Here is a 26,050-nt window from a genome sequence, read left to right as displayed (position 1 = left end):
GTGCAATTAAAATAGGTGTTGCGTGCAAGTTTTACTGTAGGGACAGCTAGACGTAAGACTAGGACAGCTAGTCAGTTGTATGCATAGTGTATTTCAAAAACCAGGCATCTCATTTAGCAAAATACAAACACACACTCGCACATAATACTTTCGTTCTCTTCTTTTTAAATCAACACATATGCATTGAATCATGAGAAAATTGCTTGTGTGACATAAACCTCAGATGTCCACATTTTATGCTTGAAAAAGGGCTGAGTGCAAAACACTTTTCACTCAACACAACCTAATTATTACATGCACAACATTTTTTTTTTTATTTTAACCCGGCAAGATTAGAAATAATAATTAATACCATGTTCTATTTCATTTTCAGACTGTTCTCTGCGAATCAGTACCTGAGCAAACTTCCTTCTTCAAATTTACAGACCATCATAAATATATTTACCAAAACCAAAAGATGCATATGCCAGCATACATTCTTTTCTATGTTTCAATGCAAAACAGCTTGCATGAAAACCCTTGTGGGCAAACTTAACATCCAGCGTAACACTAATCTCTGGCGAAAACATTCAAGTTCAACAAAAATGTGTATGTGATAGAGCTACACTAAAAAAGCATGCATACACAAAACACTAAGATTAACAATAAAAAAAAAACTAAGATTAACAACAGGCACAAACAATATAATTACTGAAGGCCTATAAACAACATCTTTGCTAAGGTTTGACACTACATTGTTCATATTCATATGCATACAAACATTTTTATGCAATAGCAAACAGACTCCAACCCTGACCCTTCAAATGAAAAATTAAGGCTTTGAGGTACTCTTGTTCTTCTGGAAACTAACTAAACACTTGAGCCACTGGAAACTTTTGAGTCGCTGGCATCAGCCACTGAAAACTTGTGTTTGAAAATTCAGGCAAAAAAATAGCACGGGCAATTACAAGAATACTGTGTATGAAAAAACAACAACTGAAGATTACGAAGGTTTATTTGAAATACTAGAAACTGTCAGCCTTGTGCTATGACAAAATTTATACCTAGCACCCAGAGCATACACCAAGATTATGGCTCATCATTTATGGCCTTTTCAAAACTATGGTATACATGTTCATTTGTGGTTGTGTAAACATAATTATCATAAAGCACATAATGTTATGTACTACAAATACATGTATTCAAGCAAATCTGTTCATCTGATTATGCCGACCACATCTTCAGTTCTTTCTTTCTTTATTTGGTGTTTAACGTCGTTTTCAACCACGAAGGTTATATCGCGACGGGGAAAGGGGGGAGATGGGATAGAGCCACTTGTTAATTGTTTCTTGTTCACAAAAGCACTAATCAAAAAATTGCTCCAGGGGCTTGCAACGTAGTACAATATATTACCTTACTGGGAGAATGCAAGTTTCCAGTACAAAGGACTTAACATTTCTTACATACTGCTTGACTAAAATCTTTACAAACATAGACTATATTCTATACAAGAAACACTTAACAAGGGTAAAAGGAGAAACAGAATCCGTTAGTCGCCTCTTACGACATGCTGGGGAGCATCGGGTAAATTCTTCCCCCTAACCCGCGGGGGGTCACATCTTCTGTGCATATTGATGATGGCTTATGCTCAATTCAAGAAGCAAAAACAGATACAAGCGCTGAAAGTGAGATATAAAAAAAAAGTGAAGAAAGAAAAGACAGAAACAAGTCACAAGTTCGTGATCTGCCACGAAGAGACAATTTCATTGCATGAGGTACTGTTTGCATTAAGATAATTTTGCATAGCGAACTCATATTCAAATTCAATGAGTGTTAGAACCGGTGCATGAATAGACAGATGATTTGTCCGTGAGATTCGAGCTATGTGCATGTAGAACCCATAGCCACTCAAAAAACTTCCCATATTTATAGGCTAAACAACGTCACTAATTTAAAGGTAAAAGCTAGCCCACCTTGCCGCAGACTGTATTCACAGCTAAATATAAGAACAGCATACAACTCGAGTACAAATCAGGAGTAACATCGAACTCGGCATAGTCAGCGAGGGGTCGGCGGTGGACGTATTTTTGTATCTCAAAAACAAATCAAAGCAACTTTTATACAGCGCTTAAGATAACAAAACAAGTTGTTCAGGATGATTAGTTCTTACCCGTTTCAAAAGGGTTAAGTGCTAATCTTCATGGTTTTTGCTCTACCATGGTAAATGTTTGAGTGAAACGACCAAAAACGAATCAATTTCAACCCCGGAGAAGCCTCCGTAACAGTCAGGTGTGTACCTGTCAAGATCTGTTTCACTCCATTTTTCCGTCAGGTTATGATCAAGGAGCGTGACACCGTTTCAAGAAGTACGAGAGTTCAAACGAAAATATTAAAATGTGACGTTGACCATGGGGCTTTTTTGAGGGAATAAATCTGACTGTTTTCCTCTTTATTTTTGAATATGTACGTGTATAGGGCTCAGAAGATAGAATCAATAGTCTTGAGTAACTGTTCTTGTTTAGCGCTATATAAAAGTTGCTTTGATTTTTTTTATATAATATAAAACGTCTACTACTTGCCCTAGAATCAGAAATACCACCTACAGGCAATTTTGCCTTGTCCGTAACAAGTTTAATTAAAAATTTTAGTAATAAATTTTCATTTGATTAATATACTTACCCAACTCACATATAGCAATTAACCCTAGTTCAGTGCTGGATACGCTGTACGCGTCCCCTTGGTAACCAAGGGAGACCACTCTAAAAAAGAGAGTGCTCTATCCCATAATGCCAGACTAACTACTAGCCTGACTTCCGTATGCGCGCGCATACGCCGCCATCTTATCATTCCTAAACGAAGCCCAACTCACTCCTTTTTTAGACCCCCATAACTCCCACAGCGGGGAGGCGGGAGGGAATAAACGATGTGAGTTGGGTAAGTATATTAATCAAATGAAAATTTATTACTAAAATTTTTAATTAAATTACATATCTTACCCAACTCACATATAGCAGATTGCTATCATAGGAGGAGGGTACTCACCATATCAATCCACAAGAACCTGCCCTGCAGCCACCAAAGAGGGCAAAGCAGAGCTGCCATCTTGACGTATGCCAGCCACCTCCCGGAGATAGAAGTTTATAAAAACGTCTTCCGATCTCCAGTATGCCGACTCCAGAACTTCTGAAAGACGGCCTGATCTCAGCACTGCCAACGACGAAGCCCACGCCCTGGCCTCGTGAGTTCTGGCAGCCGTAAGAGGCAACACCATTCTGGTATCCCCTAATTGTCTTTGCCACCAGATATAAGCGTTCCGAATGGTAGACGAAACCCATTTGGTTAGCGTAACTTTCGAAATGTCCTTCCCCCGAGCCGTATTGAGTGATATAAAGAGCAGTTTCTGAGACATAGAGCGAATAGGCTGAGTCCGGGACAGGTAGCTGCTGAGTGCTCGTACAGGGCAGTTAAAAACATCCTCATCTCCCGGGGCCAGGATTGTGCTCAAAGGGGGAATACGGATAAGCGGGGATGGTTGACCTGGTTTTTGGTTCTTAGCCAAGAAATTAGGCCTGAACCTAAGAGAAAAAGAACCGTCTTTCTCCCGGGAGATATCATTTGCCATTCCCGACAACGCGTGCACCTCGCTACCACGTCTAGCCGTAGCGAGTAAGACCAAGAAAAGAGTTTTATGAGTTACATTTGCCAGACTGGCTAAATGGATAGGCTCAAAGTCCTCTGACGCAAGAAAACGTAACACCAAAAAAACATCCCACGCCGGGAGCTTTGTTTTGTCACGAGCCAACTTAAGGGAAGCGCCCTTAATAACGCCGGAGATAACCCCCGACAAGTTAACTTTGTGACCAAGTTGCCTGAGAGTAGAGGCAATTGCCGACCTTCTAACCTTCAACGAAGAGGGAGAACCCCCTTGATCAGCTAGCCACGCCAAGTGATTCGCTAACTGCACAGACCTAGGCGCCAGAGGGTTCACATTATTCTCAAGACACCACTTCGACCACGAAGACCAATGCGAAGCGTAAACAGAGTTGGTCGACTCTCTGTGAGCGTTTTGAACCAGCTTCAGAGTAGACACAGAGGCCCCTGCCCTAAGCAGAGAGTCTCTGATAACACCCACCCGTGAAGTTGCAGCATTTGCGGGTTTACGTGATGAATGCCTGACCGAGGCTGCAGAAGTTCGCCCTTCCTTAGAGCGAGCGGAATGGGAGGACGAACGGCCAGACGTACCAGATCCGGATACCAGTGCTGGCTGGGCCAGAGAGGCGCAACCAGCACTAGCGCTGGCCTTTCGAGGTCTGCTTTCCTTATTACCCTGCCCAGAATGCAGAAAGGAGGAAACGCGTAAGCCACCAGGTTCGTCCAGTCCATCTCGAGTGCGTCCACCGCCCAGGCTTGGGGGTCCGGGAACGGAGACACAAAAAGCGGGAGCCTTGCCGAGAACCTTGTCGCAAACAAGTCGATGCACGGCTTGTCCACCTGAACCCAAAGGCGCTCCAAGGCCTGATGCGAGAGGGTCCACTCCGAGTGGAGTATCTTGTCCCCCCCTGCTCAGGGCATCCGCCAACACATTGAGCTTGCCCCTCAGGTAAGTTGCTGACAACCGAATGTGATGCGTACTGCACCACATCAGCAAGCGACATGCTCTGTCTGACAGAACCTGCGAGCGCGTCCCCCCCTGGCGATTGATATAAGCCGCAACAGTCGTATTGTCTGTATGTACTCTGACATGACTGCTCGCCAGAGAAGGAAGAAACGCCCTCAGGCCCAAGGCCACAGCCTCCAGCTCCAAGACGTTTATGTGCAAGGACCCTTGACTGACGTCCCACACACCCGCAGCCGTCTGATCCGCCAAATGAGCTCCCCACCCTGTCTGAGACGCATCCGTGAACAGCTCGTTCTCCGGAGCCGGGGGAGTGATGGGGACACCCTGGGACACCCAAGGAAGAAGCCAGACACCTGTGGTGCTCCTGAACCAATCTCCCAACTCGACCTGACAACTCCAAGCTTGAGTTGCCTGATCCCACCGAGCCTGCACCGCCGCCTGAAATGGTCTCTTGTGCACTCTTCCCAACGGAACCAGCGAGGCCATAGATTCCATCTGACCCAGGATAGAATACAACTCCCGAGCCGAGGCCACATTCTTTCCGAGTAACACCCGGATCAGCGACTGAAGTTTGTCCACCCGCTTTTGAGCAGGACGAACTGACCACTCCACTGTGTTGAACTCTATGCCCAGATAAGTGAACCCCTGTGAAGGCTCCAACTCGGACTTCCCCACATTGATTGAGAACCCGAGTTGACTCGCTAGGCTGAGGACCCTGTGCGTGTGTGTGCTGCATAAGGCCTGATTCTGGTGCAAAATCAGCCAGTCGTCGAGGTACGCCCTGAGGCGCACCCCCTCCTGCCTCACTAGGGCACAGAGCTGACGAACGACCATCGTGAAGATCCAAGGAGAGAGGGACAGACCGAACGGGAGAGCCCGAAACTGGAAAATCCTTTCCCCCCACCGAAACCGCAGCCACTTTCTGTCCGCTGTGTGCATCAGCACGTGAAAGTAAGCGTCCGTGAGATCGATGGACGTGGCCCAATCCCCCGGACGGAGAGCCTCTCTCACCGACGCCGGCGTTTCCATCGTGAATTTTACCACTCTCAGGAACCTGTTCAGACATGAAAGGTCTAGAACTGGCCTCCACGCACCCGATGCTTTGGGCACCACAAAGAGCCTGCCGTAAAATCCCAACGATCCCTGATCGCGAACCTCTTCGATCGCCTCTTTTTGCAGGAGAGCAACTACCTCCCCCTGCACAGCCAACTTGGCCTCGGGATCGTTTGGAAATCTGAAAGGCGGAGGTATCCTGGACAGAGGTGCCTTCTTCTCTGCCCAGAGTAGCCGGAACCCCGAACTGACCACCCCTAAAACCCACTGGCTGGCCACCAAGCGCGACCAGGTAGTGAGGGCCCTGGAGGGGCCGCCCGCCACCACAACGGTGGGGGCTAACGGGACCGAAAGTTCGGGAGGGCATCATTGGGGGTGGGGCTTGCGCCCCGACCCCCTGGACCCGCCAAAAGAACCCCCCCTCTGAGAAGAGGAACCACGCCCCCTACCCCGAAAAGAAGAGTTCTGACCCTGCGTCTTGCCCGCCGCCGCGGACGAAGACTGAGTCTTGCCTTGACCCTGAGGTTTGCCTTGAGGCTTCTGAAAACCTTGACGAACAACCTTGGCTATAGCCAGATCTCTTGCTTCGTGCGTTTCCTTTTGCAAAGCATCCAAAGATGCGCGACCCAGAAGGGAACCATCCATGACGGGAGACACCTTCAGAGCATCGATCGTCACCTTGTCCCTAATTCTTGACCCCGTCAAAAAAGCCGACCTGCGAGAATGCACGGCAAAAGTGTACAATCTAGCCGACAACGCCATTTGTTCCTGTGACACCCTGGCCAAAGTAGCCAGCAAAGTCATCACATCTTCCGAGGAAGCGTCGAACCGGAACTCAAAGGGATCGAGCGACGTAGCAATCGACCTCGACAACGATCTCTGGAGTGACTCTGACACAGAGGCCAACTCCATCAGAGAGCGTCCTGTCTCCTCTAAAGACATCAAAGATGCCTCCGTACAAGGGACAGGCCTTTCCTTCGAATAGCCATCTTCCCTCAGAGCCGTCAGTTCCGGTGTCACCGGTAGTACCGACATAGGCAAAGAGTAGGAATCAATCAGTCTGACTGGGTTGACCACCAGCTTGAAGTTGCGCATATTAGCCGAACAAGGAACTTGTTGACCAATCTTCGCTAACCACGGTACAGCCGCCTCGGGAGCCTCCCTGTGTTGTGCCAACAACGGAACAGGAGACACCCCCTTAGACCAACCCTTCACCAACACCTTCGACATCTCGAACGCCAGAGAAGGCGATTCGATGAACTTGAAAGAACCCTTCGTATTCTTATCAACACGAAAATCCCCCCAAGCTGAGGGCGGTGGAGCAAGCTGAGACTTGCTCTCCACTACCCCCTCTTCAAAGTACTTCGAAGCCGTTTCAGCTGCAAGCGCCACCGCACTTCCCAGCCTAGACGGCAAACGGACACCGGCATCCTCTCCCAGAACGGAAGTGCCATCGCCCAGACAGTCGTCCTGCACATCTGTACAGTCCGGGAGTTGACTCCCCGCCTGACTGTCATAGTCAAACAGAGACCCATCTCCACTGCCTTCTTCCCCCGAAGGTGGAAGCAGAAGTCTCACAGACTGCCTAACGTCAAATGGCGCGGCAGAAAGCAACGAACCTTCCGTACGCTCTACAGTGTCCTTACCCCCCCCTGACCGGCCGACAGAGCGGCGATGGCCAGGCGGGGTATCAGAACTTTCACCCGTGAGCGCGATGCCCGTGGCTACTTTTGACTGTAGACGCGCTACACTTTCCCCGGAGAACCCGGGTACTCGTGTAGCAAACATACCTTGTGACCGCGAACCACCAGGAGACAGACCACCCAACGAAAGTGGGATAATCTCATCCCCATCCTGAACAGCATGAACATCAGCTGTAGTCACCGTAGCAGAAGGGCCCGCCACCATCTTTGCCAAAGATGACGGTCCTGTCACCCCGGAAGGGAGTGAACGCAGTTCAGCCCGTGTAGACGAAATTTCTTCCGCCAGTGAAGAAACCTGTGAACTAAGTGCAAGCAAAAGAGAGGCCACGTCCGCGGCCGCCAGACCAGAAACAGCAGGAGCAGAAACCGCTTTAGCAGGTTTAGCAACATTAGCAACCTTATCCAAAGGTTTCACCGGCAAAATGGCCGCCGGCAAAATGGCGGCAGAAGGCATGCCTATCAAAACATCAACACATTTTTCTGAGTCAGATTCTAACACCCCCGCGACGGTTTGTTTAGATTCTCTATGCATCTTTCTGGGAGGGGAGGACTCAGCAGCCAGCAGCCACCTGCTTAGAACTCTGCCTCTTCTTAACGTTATCAGCCATAGCATGTACGACTTTGTCAAAATATTTCAGAAAAAATTTTCGAAAAAATTTCACAAGTCAAAAATGGCCAAACAACGCCTTTACAACAAGTACAAAACAAAGAACGATCTCACCTCAATACAGTAGCAAGGTAAGACGACGAAAGAATACCAAGGAGAAGAAACCCGGTCCCTCAGACCAAGCAACATCGGCTGAACAACAGCCAGAGCGTACACAAATGCGACCAGCTTGTCTGAGCGCTGAGTATGGAATGATAAGATGGCGGCGTATGCGCGCGCATACGGAAGTCAGGCTAGTAGTTAGTCTGGCATTATGGGATAGAGCACTCTCTTTTTTAGAGTGGTCTCCCTTGGTTACCAAGGGGACGCGTACAGCGTATCCAGCACTGAACTAGGGTTAATTGCTATATGTGAGTTGGGTAAGATATGTAATTTAATCACACTCAGACGTTTGAAAAAAGGGAGAAGCACAATGCACCTGAATCCTACGTGGTAAGGGAGGGTAGTCAACTGACAGAAACCCAAGAAGAAGCAGCTACCAGTTCCGTGATACCTGCATCGCTCTCTATAGGCACTAGATAGAAAGAAGCTGCACACCAATTGACTTCATGCTTATTTTCACAAATAACATGCCCCCAAAACAAAATCTTTATTCCTTGACAGTACCTAAATGGTTACGGTTTTAACTGTTTAATCAAAATGCTCCACCACACTGATAGAGTTAACAAGCCTGAACTTTGTTTCTTCTTGTTCTTCTTCTGCGTTCCAATGCTTTGCTGAAGTGCACAGCACGGATTTTACCATTGTTCAGCATCAACAAGAATAGTACCAGGCTAAAAGAAATTTTTAAAAATAGTCAAGCAGATTCTCAACTTGATGCAGAAGAGTTTAAATCAGTATTACAAAAAAGTTACTGTTACTTTGTACATTTTGAAGAAAATATGAAGCACTCAAGAAAGGTTTCGGAGAAAGTGTTACTTTCTACATTAATGAAGAAAAGACCGCACTAAGTAATGTCTCTGGAAAAAGTGTTAAACTGTACTTTGTACATTTTTGAAGAAAAGACAGCACTTAGTAATGTCTTTGGAAAAAGTGTTAAAACTGTACTTTGTACATTTTTGAAGAAAAGACCGTACTTAGTAATGTCTTTGGAAAAAGTGTTAAAACTGTACTTTGTACATTTTTGAAGAAAAGACCGTACTTGGTAATGTCTCTGGAAAAAGTGTTAAACTGTACTTTGTACATTTTTGAAGAAAAGACAACATTCAGTAATGTCTCCGGAGAAAGAGTTGCTTTGTACATTTTTGCAGAAAAGACACGGCAATCTGGAGAAAAAAAGAAGCACCCACACACAAGGCTGTATACTTGTTTTCTATCCCCACCTCGACTATCAGTTATGCTCTGTCTGGCACCGATATAGAAATATGCCTCTCAAGCAAAGAGTAACTGTGCATCATCAACAAATTTCACATCAAAACATGTCACTGCAATTTATCACAAACGCGTCTTTTCAAATCCCAAGCATGCTTTCTTTGTCACTCGCCCCAGAACGAAAGTTAACGCAGATAATAAAGCATAGAGGAATTCAAATCAACGATCACAACCCCATCACAGACTCACGCTCCTAACAACGCACAACGTCAATAATCACTATCATTCAATTCATCCTCGTCGGACTCGATAACGAACATCCCATCGTCAAACAGCTCCATCGCCAAATAGTTCATGATTTCCAAGGAATCTTCAATTTGTGAAATTTCTCGTCGAAGCTCCTCAGACTCCAGAAAGTCCCACAAGTTGATGCCAAGAACCCTCTGAAGTTCACCTTCGGCGTTGTGACGTCTGCGAGGCTTTCGTGGCTGGGACGGGGCAATGCTTCCGTCTGGCAAAGCGTGCCTGTAGAAACAGCTGTCATTGAAGGGACACTCTCCTCTCCCCTGGTCAAAGTGACGGCAAGGCTTATCCCTGGAAAGTGAGGAGCAAGGCAGTGTTATGGATAAGGACAACTTGCAAACAAAAGGATACTGATCGGAAAATTCCACAGCAAGCACTGTGGAAAACCTTTTGTGTGGTGCTGATGACTTGACAGTTAAGACTTATCTGTTAAAACATTTTGGGAGTTGGAGTCCATCTTTAAGAAAAGAAACACAGCAATATATTAGACAGGGCAGGAGGGCACGTTCCATAAGGCTAGACCAATAAAAGATTTTTTTTTTTTAAAGAAGTCAATTTTTTTTACGATTTCAATCTTTGCATGATTTTTAACCCATGAGTTTCATGAAAATGCAATCACATTCATTCTGAAACAGAGAGAACATGGCACAACAGCAGCACTGTTATCACAACCAAGAAAAATAAATACAGGAGATGTTCATTGAAAAAACATCTACCGTATTTTCCGGGTCATAAGGCGCGACTTTTTTCCTCGAGTTTGACCCCTGCGCCTTGTATAACGAAGCGCCTAATCCGTGTATGAAATAGGAAAAAAATCAAAGAGACCGCCTGAGTACCAGTCAAACAACTTGTGATAATCGAAAATTTTTAATTAAATTTTCATTTGATTAATATACTTACCCGAGTCACATATTTAGCATTGACGCAGTCGAGATGCTAGGTAAACTGAAACGCTATCCCGTCTATAGTCTAAGGGAAGCAACCCAAGCTAAAAAAGTAGCAAGCTTGCTACCCTGGGTTGCCTCCCGTAGCGTGTCACGCCACAGATCTCGTACCCAGTACGAGACACCCTCATTCGACTTCTAGAATCCAAAGAAACTACAAGCGGGGAAGGTGGGAGGGAATTACTTATGTGACTCGGGTAAGTATATTAATCAAATGAAAATTTAATTAAAAATTTTCGATTAAATTACATATTCTTACTCCGAGTCACATATTTAGCAGATAACTCCAACAAGGTGGTGGGTAAGAAGTAAAAATTTCAAACTCACTGTTAAGATCTGGAGAGGCATTGCCCCGCTGCCACCAGTGCGGGGAGGGTCCTTGAGCCATCACGGCATACCGCGGCGATGTCTCTCAAGTAGAACGAGATAAAGACGTCGTCTGAACGCCAGTATGCTGTGCGCAGGACGTCGTCGAGTCTTCGGGACCTCAAAACAGCCAATGACGATGCCCATGCCCGGGACTCGTGCATTCTAGCCGACTGGAGAGGGAAGGCAGGCTGAGCCCCCCCCTTTTGTGCCAGACTCCACACATAAGCTTGTTTTATGAGAGCCGACACCCACCTGGCCAAGGTAGTCCTCGTGATATCTCTGTCCATGGACGTATTCAAGGAAATAAAGAGGAGCTTCTGGGAGCTCGACCTGATGGGTTGAGTCCGGACTAAATATGCCTCCAGGGCCCTAACCGGGCAATTGACCATGTCTGGGTCATCTTGTGCCACAATATGAGACAGGGGCCTCACAAGGACACAGGGAGAAGGCTGATCCGGTGTCTGATTCTTGGCCAGAAAGGCCTCCCGGAAATGCAAAGACAAGGAGCCGTCACGCTCTCGGCCGATGTCCTGCGGACTGCCTGAAAGAGCGTGTATCTCGCTACCTCTGCGGGCCGAAGCCAGAAGTAGCAAAAACAGAGCCTTACGAGTAAGGTTCGCGAGGCTAGAGCCCTCTAGAGGCTCGAAGTCCGCCGAGCGCAAGAACTCGAGGACAAGGAAAAGATCCCACTTGGGCAGAGGAGAGCGCTTAACGTCCTGCAAAGACGCGCCCTTAATAACCCCAGCGACAACTCCACTAACATTGATGGTATGACCGATCTGTTTAAGAGTCGAGGCAATCGCCGACCTGCGAACCTTCAAAGAGGAGGAAGAAGCCCCCTGGGAAGACAAATCCGCTAAGTGGTTGGCTACGTGCATAGTACGAGGAGCCACCGGGTTCAGCCCATGAGCCTGACACCAGGTGACCCAGGCACGCCAATGCGACGAATACACTGAGGAGGTAGAGGCCCTATGCGAGCGCTGCACCAACTCCAAAGTGCGGTCGGAAGCCCCAGACCGCCTCAGAGCGGACCTCACAGTCTCCACGCGTGAAGATTGAGAGACTGCGGGTGCCCGTGAGGAACTCCGGTGCGAGGCTGAACGAGTTCGCCTGGTACCAGAGCCAGAGGAATTGGAGGGCCGTGTGCGAGTCTCAGAAGGTCCGGAAACCAGGGCTGAGACGGCCACAGAGGGGTGACCAGAAGCAGGGACGGCCTCTCCAATTCCGCCTTCCTGAGGACTTGGCTGAGCAGCTGGAAGGGTGGGAAGGCATAAGCCTCCAGCCCTGTCCAGGGGATGTCCAAGGCGTTGGTCCCCCACGCTTCCGGATCGGGGAAGGGGGAGACAAACACCGGAAGGCGCCTGGAGAATCTGGTGGCGAAGAGATCCACCACAGGCTTCGGGGCCACAGCCCAAAGGCGGAGAAGGGCACCATGCGTGATGGTCCATTCCGCCTGCAACACCCTGTCGGAGCGGCTGAGCGCGTCCGCCAGTGTGTTGAGGCTCCCTGGCAGGTAACGCGCTGAGAGAGAGATCTCCCGCTGGGAGCACCAGGAGAGGATCTCGCACGTTCTGCGGGAGAGAGTGGGGGACCGCGAACCTCCCTGCTTGTTCACGTAGGCAGCCACTGTCGTATTGTCCGTGAACAGACGCACACGCTTGGCTGCCAGGGAAGGGAGGAACGCGACCAGAGCAAGGAACACGGCCTCCAACTCTAGCGAGTTGATGTGCCATGTGCTCTGTTCCGCAGACCACAGTCCGGAGGCCGTGAGCCGGTCCGTGTGAGCCCCCCAACCCAGCAAGGACGCGTCTGTGAACAGGTCCATGTTGGGAGGGGGGGGAACAATGGGAACCCCCCTGCATACCCATCCCGAGTCCAGCCACGGGAGGGTTGCAGCCTGGAACCAATCCCCAAGGGGAACCAGAGTGTTCCAATCCACACAAGGAGAGTCCACCAACGGCTTCAGCGCGTGCTGAAGCGGGCGTTTGTGAGCTCTCCCTAGTGGTACCAGCAGGGCCATGGACTCCATCTGCCCCAGGATGGAGGCCAAAGTCCGAAGGGAAGCTCTCAGGAGAAGCGAAGTAGAGCGGATGAGAGCCTGGAGCTTGTCCACCCGCTTCTGCGAAGGCTGGACAGTCCAGGTGACCGTATTGAACGTCATCCCCAGGTAAGTGAATGACTGAGACGGCACGAGCTCTGACTTCGTCTGGTTGACCGAGAATCCCAGCAAGCTGGCCTCTCGGAGAACCAAGAGAGTGTGCTGCCTGCAGAGAGCCTCGCTCTGGCCCATGATGAGCCAGTCGTCGAGGTATGCTCGCAGCCGCACTCCCTGTGACCTCACCAGCGCGCAAAGCTGCCTCACCACCATGGTAAAGATCCATGGGGCAAGGGACAGCCCAAAAGGCAGTGCGCGGAACTGGTCGACTTGACTGGCCCACCGGAAACGGAGCCATTTCCGGTCGGCGGGATGCACCAGAATATGGAAGTACGCATCCGTCAAGTCGATCGAGGTCACCCAGTCTCCTGGGCGGAGAGCGTCCCGAACCGAGGCAGGAGTCTCCATCTTGAATCGAATCGTTCTCAAAAACTTGTTGAGAAACGAAAGATCCAAGACAGGACGCCAAGCTCCCGAAGCTTTGGGGACCGCGAAAAGCCGTCCATAAAACCCCGGGGAGCTGTGGTCCGAGACCGCTTCCACCGCGCCCTTCTCTATCAGTGAGGCAACCTCCGACTGGAGGACGGCCCTTGCCTCCTGTGAGAAGGGGGGCTTGAAGGCTGGAGGACACCTGGTAAGAGGGGCCTTGTCCCCCAGCCAAAGCAAGCGGAATCCCGACTTCACAACACCCACTAACCATCGGCTGCGTATGGCGGCCAGCCAATGTGGGAGTGCCCGAGCAAGGCCCCCCGCCATCACCAAGGTGGAGGGCGGGGGGGGCGTGAAGCCGGGAACGCTTCATTGGGGGTGGGGCTTTCCACTGGAAGAGCCCCTACCCCTCCTCGAAAAAGATCTCTTGCCCGACCCGCGGGAAGGGGCAATAGATCTTTTCCGGGAAGCAGGATGTGCCTGAGCAGAGGTCTTAGCCTGTTTGTGCTGAGCCTGCTGAGGAGCAGCCTGCTTGGGCTGCTTCAGGGACTGAAGCGCAAAGGAAGAGAACTGCTGTTCTCTGTTGGTGTCGATCTCCTGCTTCCTGGCATCAGCGGCCAGGTTGCCGAAGAGAGCACCATCCACCAAGGGCGACGATCTGAGAGTGTTTCTCGTCGACTCCTCAGAGAACTGGGAGTGGGTGAGAAACAAGTCCCTTCTGCACGAGACAAAATGTACGTACTGCAGAGAGGACAATCTCATTTGTTCCTCGTTCACCCTTGCCAGCGTGGAGAGGAGTGTGGATACGTCCTCCGAATCTTGCTCCTTACTCAAGGTAAAGGGAGCCAAAGATTCTGTAAGAGCACGTGAAAGAGCCCGCAGGATAGTCTCCGAAATGGAACTGAGTTCCAGGAGCTGCCTTCCCACCTCCTCAGAGGACAGGAGAGACTGCTCCGAAAGAGGGAGAACGGAATCCTTCTTCAAAGGCTTCGTCAAAAGAGGTAGCAATGCCGGCGTGACCGGAAGCGGCGCACGCGGCAGAGCAAAGGACGAAAGAAGGTTCCGTGAAGCCTTAGGCCAAGGCAACTTCCTTTGAGCCGCCAAGGGCACGAAGAAGTCTGCCTGTGTTGCAGCAGCCAGATAAGGCAAAGCATGTTCCGGAGCTGTGCCATACGGCACCAGAAGCGGAACTGCTGCTGGAGGCAACCCGCTGCCGGCAGGAGCGGGCTTGGCGAACAAACGAGAAAGCTGGAAAGCCACTGACGGTGATTCTTCAAACCGGAAGTAGCTGTCCTCCTCCTTCGCCCACCGGAAGTCTGCCATCGCCGACGGACCCGACGCCGAAGGCGTGGTCGAAGACGAAGCCCCTTCCGGGAAATATCGCGAAGTGACTTCCGCGGCCGCTTCAAGCGCTACCCTGAAGCTGGCCGGAGCCGCCGAAGGCAGCTGCTCCTCGTCCACAGACCCAAGGTCCGAAACGCCACATGACGGGGATGGCTCATAGCCCAAGGAACCCGACAAATGACGCTGCGAGGACAGGCCGGAAGCCAAACGCCCCTCCTGTTGGTCATCGACGAAACTCACACCCTGGCTAAGAGGAGGGTGAGAAACGCCAGCAACCGAAGGCAGCTGAAGGGAGGAGCTAGCAGACACCACCGGAGTGTGTGGCTGCTGCTGATCCAACAGAGGCAGAAAGCCCGAATGCCCAGGAGAACGACCGAATTCGAAATCCGCCGGCATCCCAACGGACGCGGCGAGAACCGAACCGGAAGGACCGGGAGGAGCCGGAAGAGCAGACGCAACGGCATAGCTATGCCATGGCTGTGGAGTCTGCCAGCTACAACCCGGAAGCCCTAGGCCGGAACCGGAAGTGACAGAGGACTGTGCACGACCAGCTGGACCCACACTTCCCGCCCAGGCAGGAAGGGCAGCTGCCGGAAACGGCTGCTGAAACTGGGCAAAGCTCGAACCGGAAGGGACCATGGTCTGTCCGCATACCAGTGAACCAACACTTCCGGCCGGAACCGGAAGAGAAGCTGCCGTAAACGACTGCTTACGTAGTTCGTGGCTCGAACCGGATGGGACCATGGTCTGTCCGCTTTCCAGTGAACCACTACTTCCGGCCGGAGCCGGAAGGGAAGCTGCCGTGAACGACTGCTTACGTAATTCGTAGCTCAAACCGGCAGGGACCATGGTCTGTCCGCTGTCCAGTGAACCACTACTTCCAGGAACTGGAAGTGCAGCTGCCGCGGACGGCTGCTGCGAGCACATACCTTGCGACGACCGTGTCCCAAAAGGGACCTGCGCAGGTGCACTCCCGCAAGCGGAAGCCACCGAGCGCCGGCCGAGAAGAGAAACGCCTCCCTGCTCACGGCCTCCAGCACCAACGCCGAAGCCAGCAGGCTGGACAGGTGAACCGGAAACAGCAGGAACACAGGAAGCCAACGACCGAGGGTCGCACACCCCCGGGAGGGAGGCAGAGCTGGAAACAGGGTCCGTCCGCGCCATCTCTGAACGCACGAGCGTCCGAATTTCTGGAAGCAAAGAGGACAAAATGCTAGCCACAAGAGTGCCAGCCTCCGGCACAGGTACCGGGGTCAAAACGGACGTGGTAGTAGAAACGCCCGCCGCCCGCGAGCCAGACGAAGTCTCCTCCGGCGCCGAAATGGGCACCGAAAAAACGAAGTTAGTCTTCGGGTCAGAAACGTGAACCGTGGGGTTCCTAGCCGAAGAAGTAGAAGCCGAGGACTTAGGTTTGCCAGGGCCTTTGCCCTTACTCTCGGCCTTAGCCGCTCTCTTTTTCTCACTATCCGACATGCTGTCGCGCAAGAAAAACAGACTACTGAAAATACACAAGTCTCTAGGACGTAAAACTTCAGCAGAATAAACTAGCACAAAGTACGAGTTACAAGGAGGTAATAGTGCTACTGGTCAACGCTAAAAGTCCGAGCACGGACCCAAACTAACCAGCGAAAAACACCACGTGTAAGCGAAAAATGGCGACCAAAATGGCGGCCACAGCAACAAACTACCGAGTAAAATTCACAAGTCCGCGGACGAGAAAATTCTCAGCAGAATGGCAATGCAAACAACAACAAAATGAAACGATCTCACCGCTAGAAACAGCAATGAGCAGACGGGGAGCCAAGGCCGGTGGGTGTCAAGCAGACAGCAAACAACAGCCTAGGAGCGAAATCAGCACGACCTGTCTCTCTGGCTGAAAGATGTCGAATGAGGGTGTCTCGTACTGGGTACGAGATCTGTGGCGTGACACGCTACGGGAGGCAACCCAGGGTAGCAAGCTTGCTACTTTTTTAGCTTGGGTTGCTTCCCTTAGACTATAGACGGGATAGCGTTTCAGTTTACCTAGCATCTCGACTGCGTCAATGCTAAATATGTGACTCGGAGTAAGAATATGTAATTTAATGCATGTTTCAGCTACTAGGTACTACCCTGGCCAAGTTTCCTCTCAAGACATCAAAGAGACCGCCCCATAGGTTAAACTCGGTCACTGACCCAGGTGCAGGAAGTGTTTCCTCTCTCAGATATATATGACAGGGGAACCACCTCTCATAGCTAAAACTGGGTCATTGACCCCTGGGAAGAAGGTCAGTGTCTATAAACAAGGCAACCCACCTATCACAATGGACCTGCCTTTGATCTTGCCGCACACACAGAGCACACATATTTCCACTCTGTATTCTTCCTTTGATGTGCGGCTTATTTTCATTCTTCGACCGTTTGTTACCGGTATACTTTTTCAATTTTGGTGCGCCCTATCGCCCCCCGCGCCCAATGGGTGACTGGATTACAATTTTATTTAAAAAGAAGGGAGTGCGCCTTATGCGCTGTAGCGCCTTGTAACCCGGAAAATACGGTAATCCATAAACACTGTACTGACTTGAGAGCTTGTTTGTAAGTCACGATGAGGGTGGTTTTCTCCTCAGGGTTGTCGACCCACAGGTTGCTGGGAGTCACAAAGTTGGAGTTGACTCTGCACTCCGGACATGCTCTGAAACCACACACAGTGCTATGAGCAGAGGAAGAACCACGACAGAGGCAACAGATTCTTCCCTCAAAAATCTAAGCGCTGGGTCAAGGCTTCGTAAAAATGTCTTTCAAAAATTGTTGTGGTTTGCTTGTTACAACCCACTAAGCCTCAAATGGGTAAAATGCAGAAGATAACTCGCACAGACAGCACTTGAACGCATCATACCCCTTCTCCCATTTTAATATTAAGACATCAAGTAAAACAGTAAAGTGGCATGAATCAAGAAGGGTTGCAAGTGTGCACACATGCATCCTTGTGGACACAGACACCGACTTTTAAACACACAGAGACATGTATAACGAGAAACATACATGCTTGCACAGAAATACACTCTCTCTGCATTTTCTTCACTCAGATTTTTTTTCTTTTAAAGGCATATGTACGCGCTCCCGTGTTTACAAAGTGTAGTTTGCCCATAATCGATGTCAAACGCACCATAAGACCATGTAATGACGATATGTCGCCATGCGCGGACCATATACATGCATTACAGCTTGTTTTAGAGTCTCAAAAACTTTGGATGTAAACAAAGACGCGGAGTTATTTCCCTTGCGTCAACGCTACCTCTGTTGGCAAATCTATAAATAGGACGATCCAGATCAAAATGAAAATTAACATATCTCAACATTGAAGGGGTCCTAGACCACAATATTTTGCAGGGAACTTAATTTAGCATGTCTCCAGCTGTTGGTAAATCAATTAGCGTGTATAGTCATCGAGTACATATGGCTTTAACATAATTATTAAATTAATTTCATTCCTTTGTTTGTAATATGGGCCTGTGGCCTAAGTACAACAAACCATTTAATATTCTCTCTCCCTCTCTCTCTCTCTCTCTCTCTCTCTCTCTGTGTAAGTCTGAGCCAGCAGCAGAACATACTTCATCTTCTTCTTCTTCTGCGTTCGTGGGCTGAAACTCCCACGTACACTCGTGTTTTTTGCACGAGTGGAATTTTACGTGTATGACCGTTTTTTACCCCGCCATTTAGGCAGCCATACGCCGTTTTCGGAGGAAGCATGCTGGGTATTTTTGTGTTTCTATAACCCACCGAACTCTGACACGGATTACAGGATCTTTTTCGTGCGCACTTGGTCTTGTGCTTGCGGTGTACACACGGGGGGTGGGGGTGGGTGGGGTGGGGGGATGTTCGGACACCGAGGAGAGTCTGCACACAAAGTTGACTCTGAGAAAATAAATCTCTCGCCGAACGTGGGGACGAACTCACGCTGACAGCGGCCAACTGGATACAAATCCAGCGCGCTACCGACTGAGCTACATCCCCGCCCAGCAGAACATACAAAACCAAAGCAAACAGCACAGCCTCTCTAGCACCTACTTGACAATGACTTTCTCAAACTGCTTCGCACAGCGCCACTGTCGGATGCAGGTGAGGCAGAAGCAGTGGTTGCAGTTCTCCAGGATTCCGAAACGACGGCCGCCGACGGGTTCTTTCTCCAGCACCACGTCCATGCAGATACCGCAAGTCTTCTCCCTGCTGGCCGCCACCTTGAATGAGTGTTCCATGTCCGTTTCGTGGGCCTCCATGCACTCCTGTGGACACAACTCAAACATTTTACACATTGATTTCATATCTCATCGTTCCAGGGGCTCACATTCACGTCGGACATCGGACATACACGGATATTTTTTTCCAAATGTCCTATACATTTTTTCATGCAAGAGGACACACATCCTTATGTTTTTGTCACTAAGTGGTCATTGTCCGATTATGCTTTCATTTGATCCGGACATTGTCAGTACTTTTCAATGTGCAGGAGTGTGATTTGCTATTTTATCGATGTTTTGCGAAGCGATGTGTCTCTCCAAGCAGACGAAACTTGGGGAGACTTTATGTGCTGTTTATAGAGAAGAGCTTCCAAGGGTCGCAACTCTGAATGCTCCAAGCCGGTTGACAGTCTCCCTTTGCGGTTGTTGTTTTCCGATAAAGCCACATAACTAAAAAAAAAAACCTATTGATTTATTTTTGTTCAGGACAAATGTCCTATCACTTTTGCATTGTCCATGACATTTGTCCTATGCCACCTCTCATGGATGTGAGCCCCTGTTGTTCTTTGTGAATAGCCAACTTGCACAATACCCCGCTTGGATAGCTCTCCGGTGCAAAAGATAAGGAAGGTTCACTTCCCTGCGGGCACATTTTTTGCTCTCAAGAGTTATCGTTCCTTCCATACACTACAATCACTGATCTAAACAATGGCTACCGAACAGCAGAATTTTCATGCGATTGCAAGTACCAAAGTTGCAAAAATACCTCAAAGAAAGAAAAATACAATATTCAGGATACAAGAAACCGAAGCTGATAAAGTTATTGAACAGACAACGGAGTACCGGGATGGCACGTCATTTTGACGTCGAAGAGAGTTCAGCCATCGCTTCACAAGCGCTGGTGTTCTCTGGCTTGTGTTAAAAAAAAACTTGATCGCCTTTTCTTTGTGTACGGGCCATGCTTGGGTACTTTGAACGAACTTTAGGATTATTCTTGCGACTAACATTGCTGCAGCCCACTGCTGCACAGTGCAAATTCACCATTTTCAAGGTGAAGTGTCTGCACTGAAACGCAACCTCTCACATAGCTATCAAAACATGCCAGCAGTTTGAGGCAGATATCGCAAGACCACGCAAGGTATTGCAGATTTATCACGCGACTTCGCGGCGCTGGCCGATAGGGCAAGTCGCCTATTCCCTCAAGGAAATTTGGAGTGCTATCCCTGGGGATAGCGTGCACTTCCCAATTTTGTTTCTTCCTGCTTGAGGGTATTGATGTTTTCCAAGGAATGAGACTTCCACTGTGACCGTGGGATCTTTAGTATGTACATGCGTGCACAAAGGGGTGTTCACACACCGAAGAGAGTCTTCCCAAACTTGACTATGGAAAATAAATCCCTTGCTCAACGTGGGGGTCGAACCAACACTGATAGCGACAACAGGTTTCAAAACCTGAGTGCTGTTACTGACTGAGCTATTTGAATGGTACAGCTTATGAGTGAGAAACCAGTGATGTTCTCAGGCCTCACTAGTGGGTCACTGACACATGTATACGTTCATGACGTGATGCATGGTTTTGACACGTGGGAGGTCTGCTGACGGGACAATATTTTTTTGGAGGTCTTAAAAGTGGGGGTTTCACTGTAACTGTCGTTGATTATGAATTCCTTTATCTTCCATTGTAGCTATGGATGATTGAATAATTCACTGTGTAAATCATAACAACTCACCCTCATATGCTCCTCTCTCTGAGCGGGATTTTCCGGGTGAAGAATGGCAATGCCGCACATGTCGCAGACATCACCATGGGTGTAGCCACACTCATCGCCATAGCGACACTCTCCCTTTCCCATCAGGTAGGGACACAGGAGGCTGGCATCAGTCTGGGACATATCTCCGCATGGAGAAAGCGGTGCTGCAGCCATAGCTCCATCCCAGGATGCACCTTCTGCTGCGTAGAATCCGTTGGGGATTTCGTTTTCTTCGTTCTCTGCTGTCCCCACTGCGCTGGCATAGGTTGGTGCAACTGTTTAAAAAAAATAAAAAAAGGAAGAAAAGATTCAAAGCAAGATGTAAAGAACTTTTCAATTAAGATGCAGCAGAATCACGCACAAACACTGCCTGTATTTGAATAGCAGGTGGCTGGTTACACCTAAACACGCACACACCTGGGTAGCGCAACTTTGTTGCTGCTAGCTTTCCACTGGGAGGAAGCGACCCGATTTTTCCAGCAATGGAATGGGACAATAAAGTAATGAAAATGAAGAAGAAAAAAAAAGAAATTCTATGCAGGAGTCTCATTATCCAGTCTCTAAAATACAAGAATCAAACTCAGCAAGTAGTAATATCAACCAGTTTAAGATTTTAATCAACACATGTTTACTTAAACATGAAATATAGCTGCTGAGTATTTCCTCGTGACCTGACTGCCTGCTGCTACAGTAGAAACCACATATCAAGACCCCAAAAGTTAAGACTCCCTCCTTTTAAGACCCTGTTTTCTGAGATCTTCTGTTCATAAACTTTGCAAATGTACCCCATTTTAAGACTCCCTCCTTTTCAAAACCTGATTTTCTCAGATTTATAGAGGTCTTGAAAGGGCTGTTTTCTAAATTGATACTTTCTGAGAAATCCCAGTTAGAGAATCATTGTCTAATGATTTGTTGTCCATACAATAGTTTTAATACCTTCTTTTCTTAATTGCTCAAACATGCGTGTTGATGGGTGGGACTGAAAAATGTCATGAATCCTGAAGACAAAACCTCGAAACCCCCCCCCCCCCCTAAAAAAAAAAAAGAGAGAAAAAAAAAGAAGGCCATAATCGAATCCGGAGTTCCGGCATATACCGGAAGAATCCCACCCTTGGGTGCATGTTCCAAAACACAACAGACCTGCTCCTGTGTAGAACTGCCCTGGCGTGAACTCCTTGGCTTTCACCCATTCTTCTGGCGACTTTGTGACAGACTTCGGGGTCGAAACTTTCGTCTGTTCTTTCTCTTTGCCAAGAGGGACCATATTGCTTTTCAAGGGCTCCGAATCTCGAATGCTTGCCAGCGAAGGTGTCCTGACTGGGCCGGACCATCCTTTGTCTTTTTTTTCAGGTGTTGATTTAAAGTCCAGCTTGCTGGAGGTTTCCCTGAAAGCTGTTTTGCCCAAGTCACTGGACTTGCTCTTCTGTTTGCCGGTATGGTCATACCTGTGAAAAAGTAAAAAAAAATAAAAATATGTTTTTTTTCTTCAAATATGTCTAAATAAACTGATTAAATTCTTATATGAAACGTCTCACGAGAAGCTCACTCTCTCACACACACACACACTCTCTCTGTGTCTGTCTCTCTCTCTGTATCATTCTCTTTGTCTCCGTCTGTCTGTCTCCCACTCTCTTTCTCTCTCTCTCTCACACAGACACATGCAGAGCTGTCAAAGTGTCATGATCCACAACACCAGACAGAAATGAAACTACCAAAAAAACACAGGCCACCTTCGATGAGTAAAAAAGACAAGTGTTATTTGTAACAAGGACTGTTAGTACATGTACACATCTCCAATTCAAAGTGAGGAAAGTACAAGCTAAAGAAAACATTGAGCTGATAAGTGATAGTTGACTCGCTATTGTTAGCGCAAAGTAGGTTTTACTTTTAGTTCACTTAAAGAGTTGCACCTCTAAGTTGTGCAAATGCCATTGCAAAAGTAAGCTTTCATAACAGTGGTATTTATAACTAGACGATGTAGTGTTATGGGACAGCCTTTCATATCTATGGCACTTGATCATGTAGATCACTAGATGTCATCATGATACAAAATAGATCGCAGACAGTTTACAATGGTACCTATTGAGCTACTGTCACTGTTTGAAGCCCTTTCTCTGCAATGCTTTGTGAAATAAAAAGCAATATCATCTGTGATACCTTGAATTACAATATTTACCTGCATCTATCTCCATAAGCACACTGTCCCTTCAAGTAAAAGCGGCACACAAGATCAGGAGGTGTCGTGCGATCATGAGAAAAGGAGCAGTTGGTTCCCTTCGCGCAGGCACCATGCATGAAGTACCTGAAAGTGAAAGATAAACCCTGTTAAGTGTTATAATTCAACCACAAACATGCCCTTTACATTTTGTATAAAAAAAAACTAAAATAAATAGATTCTGATTTTTGTCATCCCATGAATCAAACTAGCCTCCTTGTCCAACCTTCCAATCTGATGAAAGGTGTTTAGGCCAAAAAAAAAAAAGGTTTGTTTACGGTAACATAGGCCAAAAAAATAGGGTCGGTAGGTCGAGATTTTTTTCTCCAAAAAACCATATTTTTACGTTATTTTGCAAAAAAACCCAAATTTTTTTCTTCCCAAATGCCAAAAAAAGTCTAGGGTCGCGCGAAAAAAATAGGGTCGGTCGGGTTACCGTAAACAGACTTTTTTTTTTGTGCCTTATCCTTGGCCATACAAGATAGCGTAGACAGGAAGGATGTATACATGTACCTCATTTAACTACAGTCAAACTTATCTATAACAACCACCCAAGGGACCAACAAAAAGTGGTCATTAGGCCCCCCAAAAAATAGGTGTGGTTAAGGTAACATAGCCAAAAAAAATAGGGTAGGAAGGTAGGCAATCACTTTTTTTTTAAAACTTTTTTTTCTAATGTGTACAAATTAAACCTACTTGACAGGGAAATAAGTGTGCGACTCAAGCGCTTTCGCTTTCATTGCGTTTTCTGCACTGTTTTTTTTTTGACAAATGTAATATAAAAAGTTATAGGGTCAGCCCCTAAAAATAGGGTAGGTCGGGTTACCGTAACCACACCTATTTTTTTTTTAGGCCTTATGACTGATAGTTATAGGCAGGTGGTCGATATGGAAAGGTGATCGAATCATGCATGCAGAAACAAACTTGTCAGGGATCCTTCAGGGTGGTCGTAATGGGCAGGTAGTTGTTACTAAGAGGTGGTCGCCAGAGCAGGTTAGACTGTACTAGATACATTTTAAATGAAAAGTAAATATTTGTTCATGAACCTCTCTTTACTCAATTACTGCTACACACACACAAAATCCCAGGTCATCAGAATAGACCTTTTCGGTATCTGAGCAGCTCTCGCGAGACACGCTCTTTGTTATGCTTTGAACATCGCGAGAACTTTGAACTTTGGCTTGTGCAGCTCGCACGAGATCGCTGTACCGCATGCTTTGCTATGCTCTGAAGTTTGCGAGAGATCACGAGAGCTTGGAATACCGATAGGGTCTATTCAGATGGTGAGTCAAGCAGGTGAACGGATGCTCGGTAAAACCAAAAGCCTGGACAGATCTGCGGTGGTGGTGTACATGCTAGTTCATATGTGCAGGCAGGTGCCCTTATCAAATATCAATCAACTCCGCACAATTATTTTAGGAGCAGAAACGCCATGAATCATAATTTCTGAGTCTGATTCATCCAAGTAAAACGGAGAGATAGATAGATCTATATTATTATTGTCAAGGATTATGCAGCATGCTAACAAAGACTTTCTATCTGTCTCGTTTTAACTCTCTTAATATGTAACCTCAGCTGGGCGATGACACTGACAGTGACAGTAAATGAGTAATAATGCCTGTCTACAACATGAATACCGTTATTTCTTTCTAAATAAATCTCAATCTGACCGGGTTACTTTCTGCAGCTCTTTTTAATGTGAATGTGTGTGCTCCAAACTTAAAATACGCACGATGTGTCAACAAATCAAGTGAAAGATAAAATGCTGACAGAACAGGACCGACAGTTAGTGGTTTAGTGTTTACGTCGATAGAACACATGACAAGTGAACTCGCTTCACGCCGCATCAGTTCGGCCTTGGCCAATGAGCACTGATCTGCTCAGCAGTCAACGAATAATTTTAGTTCGAGATACAGAAGAAGCAAGACAGTATATAAATAGAACTATTCAAAGATCATCAAACGATAACTAACTTGCATAAAGTTGAAGAATGTCCATCTGGTGAGCCTTGCGCCATGCTGCAGTCGAAGTAACTTCCAACTTGCAACACAAGGCAATACTACAACGTTTTACCGGAATATTTCCAAAGAGTCAAATAACAACCGGATAAATCATAGGTGGGGTTCTGGCCGAGTGGTAGCTGGTGGACGTATTTTATTATTTAAAAAAATAAAAGCAACTTTTATACATAGAGCTGAAGAAAAAAATTGTTCAGGACGATTAGTACTATCTTCTGTTTAAATGGCTTGTTTTCAGCTTTTGTGGTTTGAGCCCTGAACATGCAAATTTTCACAAATCAAAGGAAACCCCATAAAATGTATACCCCGAAAGAGCCCTATTTTCAATGTAAAATTTTAATACATGCGTTTAAACTCTCATACTTGAAAAAAATATCAAGCTTATTGCACAGAACTTCAGTGACCGAGGAATAGAGTGAAACATGCAGATCGATCTTGACAGGTGCCGGATAAGCGTGCACATATGGTACACCTAGTAATTGGTTGGAGGGGTCAGTACGTGTGACGCATCACTAAGCTTGTTGAAATTCACCTCTTTTTTTGTCGTATCACTGACAAATTTACGATTGAGGGTAGAGCGAAAACGACTTGATTAAAAATAGCACTTAAAACCGTGCTTTTAACACAAGACTGATAGTACAGTATCAAGTTACTATTAATCGTCGTCAAAAACGTTTCTTCTTAAAAGCACTAGATATAAAAAGTTGCTTTGACTTTTTATGAATGATTAAAACGTCCTCCGATGGCCCCTCAGACAAAAACTGGCCATGGTGGATGCTGAATCTGAGCTTGGTAATGTCGGCCTTTCTCTGCGGGTTGTCTCAATCAAAGAAACTTGAATATCATGATTTGGTCACAGTATTTTGTTGTTGTTGTTGAAGTGCTTGATTTTATTTCTATTTTCTGGTGAAGAAGTTGATTTCTACTACTGAAAAGATATACGCAAAGAAAGAAAAATGCAACCAGTGAAACTCAAT

General features: G+C 47.5%; 2 protein-coding genes across 2 annotated transcripts; both read right to left on the bottom strand.

Annotated features, from left to right (window-relative positions):
• Positions 1-195: 195 nt before the first annotated feature.
• Positions 196-25,114, bottom strand: LOC138964290 (probable E3 ubiquitin-protein ligase makorin-1). The gene is made up of 7 exons (XM_070336205.1): positions 25,029-25,114; positions 23,017-23,142; positions 21,981-22,285; positions 20,820-21,115; positions 18,920-19,134; positions 17,433-17,543; positions 196-9,925 (listed from the first exon to the last, which is right to left on the bottom strand). The coding sequence occupies exons 1-7, from the start codon at positions 25,070-25,072 to the stop codon at positions 9,601-9,603; spliced, it is 1,422 nt and encodes a 473-aa protein (XP_070192306.1). The 5' UTR covers positions 25,073-25,114; the 3' UTR covers positions 196-9,600.
• On the bottom strand, positions 3,026-4,621 carry LOC138965535 (uncharacterized). Its single transcript, XM_070337718.1, has one exon. It carries the CDS (start codon positions 4,619-4,621, stop codon positions 3,026-3,028), a length of 1,596 nt encoding a protein of 531 aa, XP_070193819.1.
• Positions 25,115-26,050: the final 936 nt, after the last annotated feature.

This window comes from Littorina saxatilis, linkage group LG4 (genome assembly GCF_037325665.1).
Source record: "Littorina saxatilis isolate snail1 linkage group LG4, US_GU_Lsax_2.0, whole genome shotgun sequence".
NCBI lineage: Eukaryota > Metazoa > Mollusca > Gastropoda > Littorinimorpha > Littorinidae > Littorina > Littorina saxatilis.
Note: the sequence above shows the minus strand (reverse complement) of the source record. Positions and strands in the feature narration are given on the sequence as shown.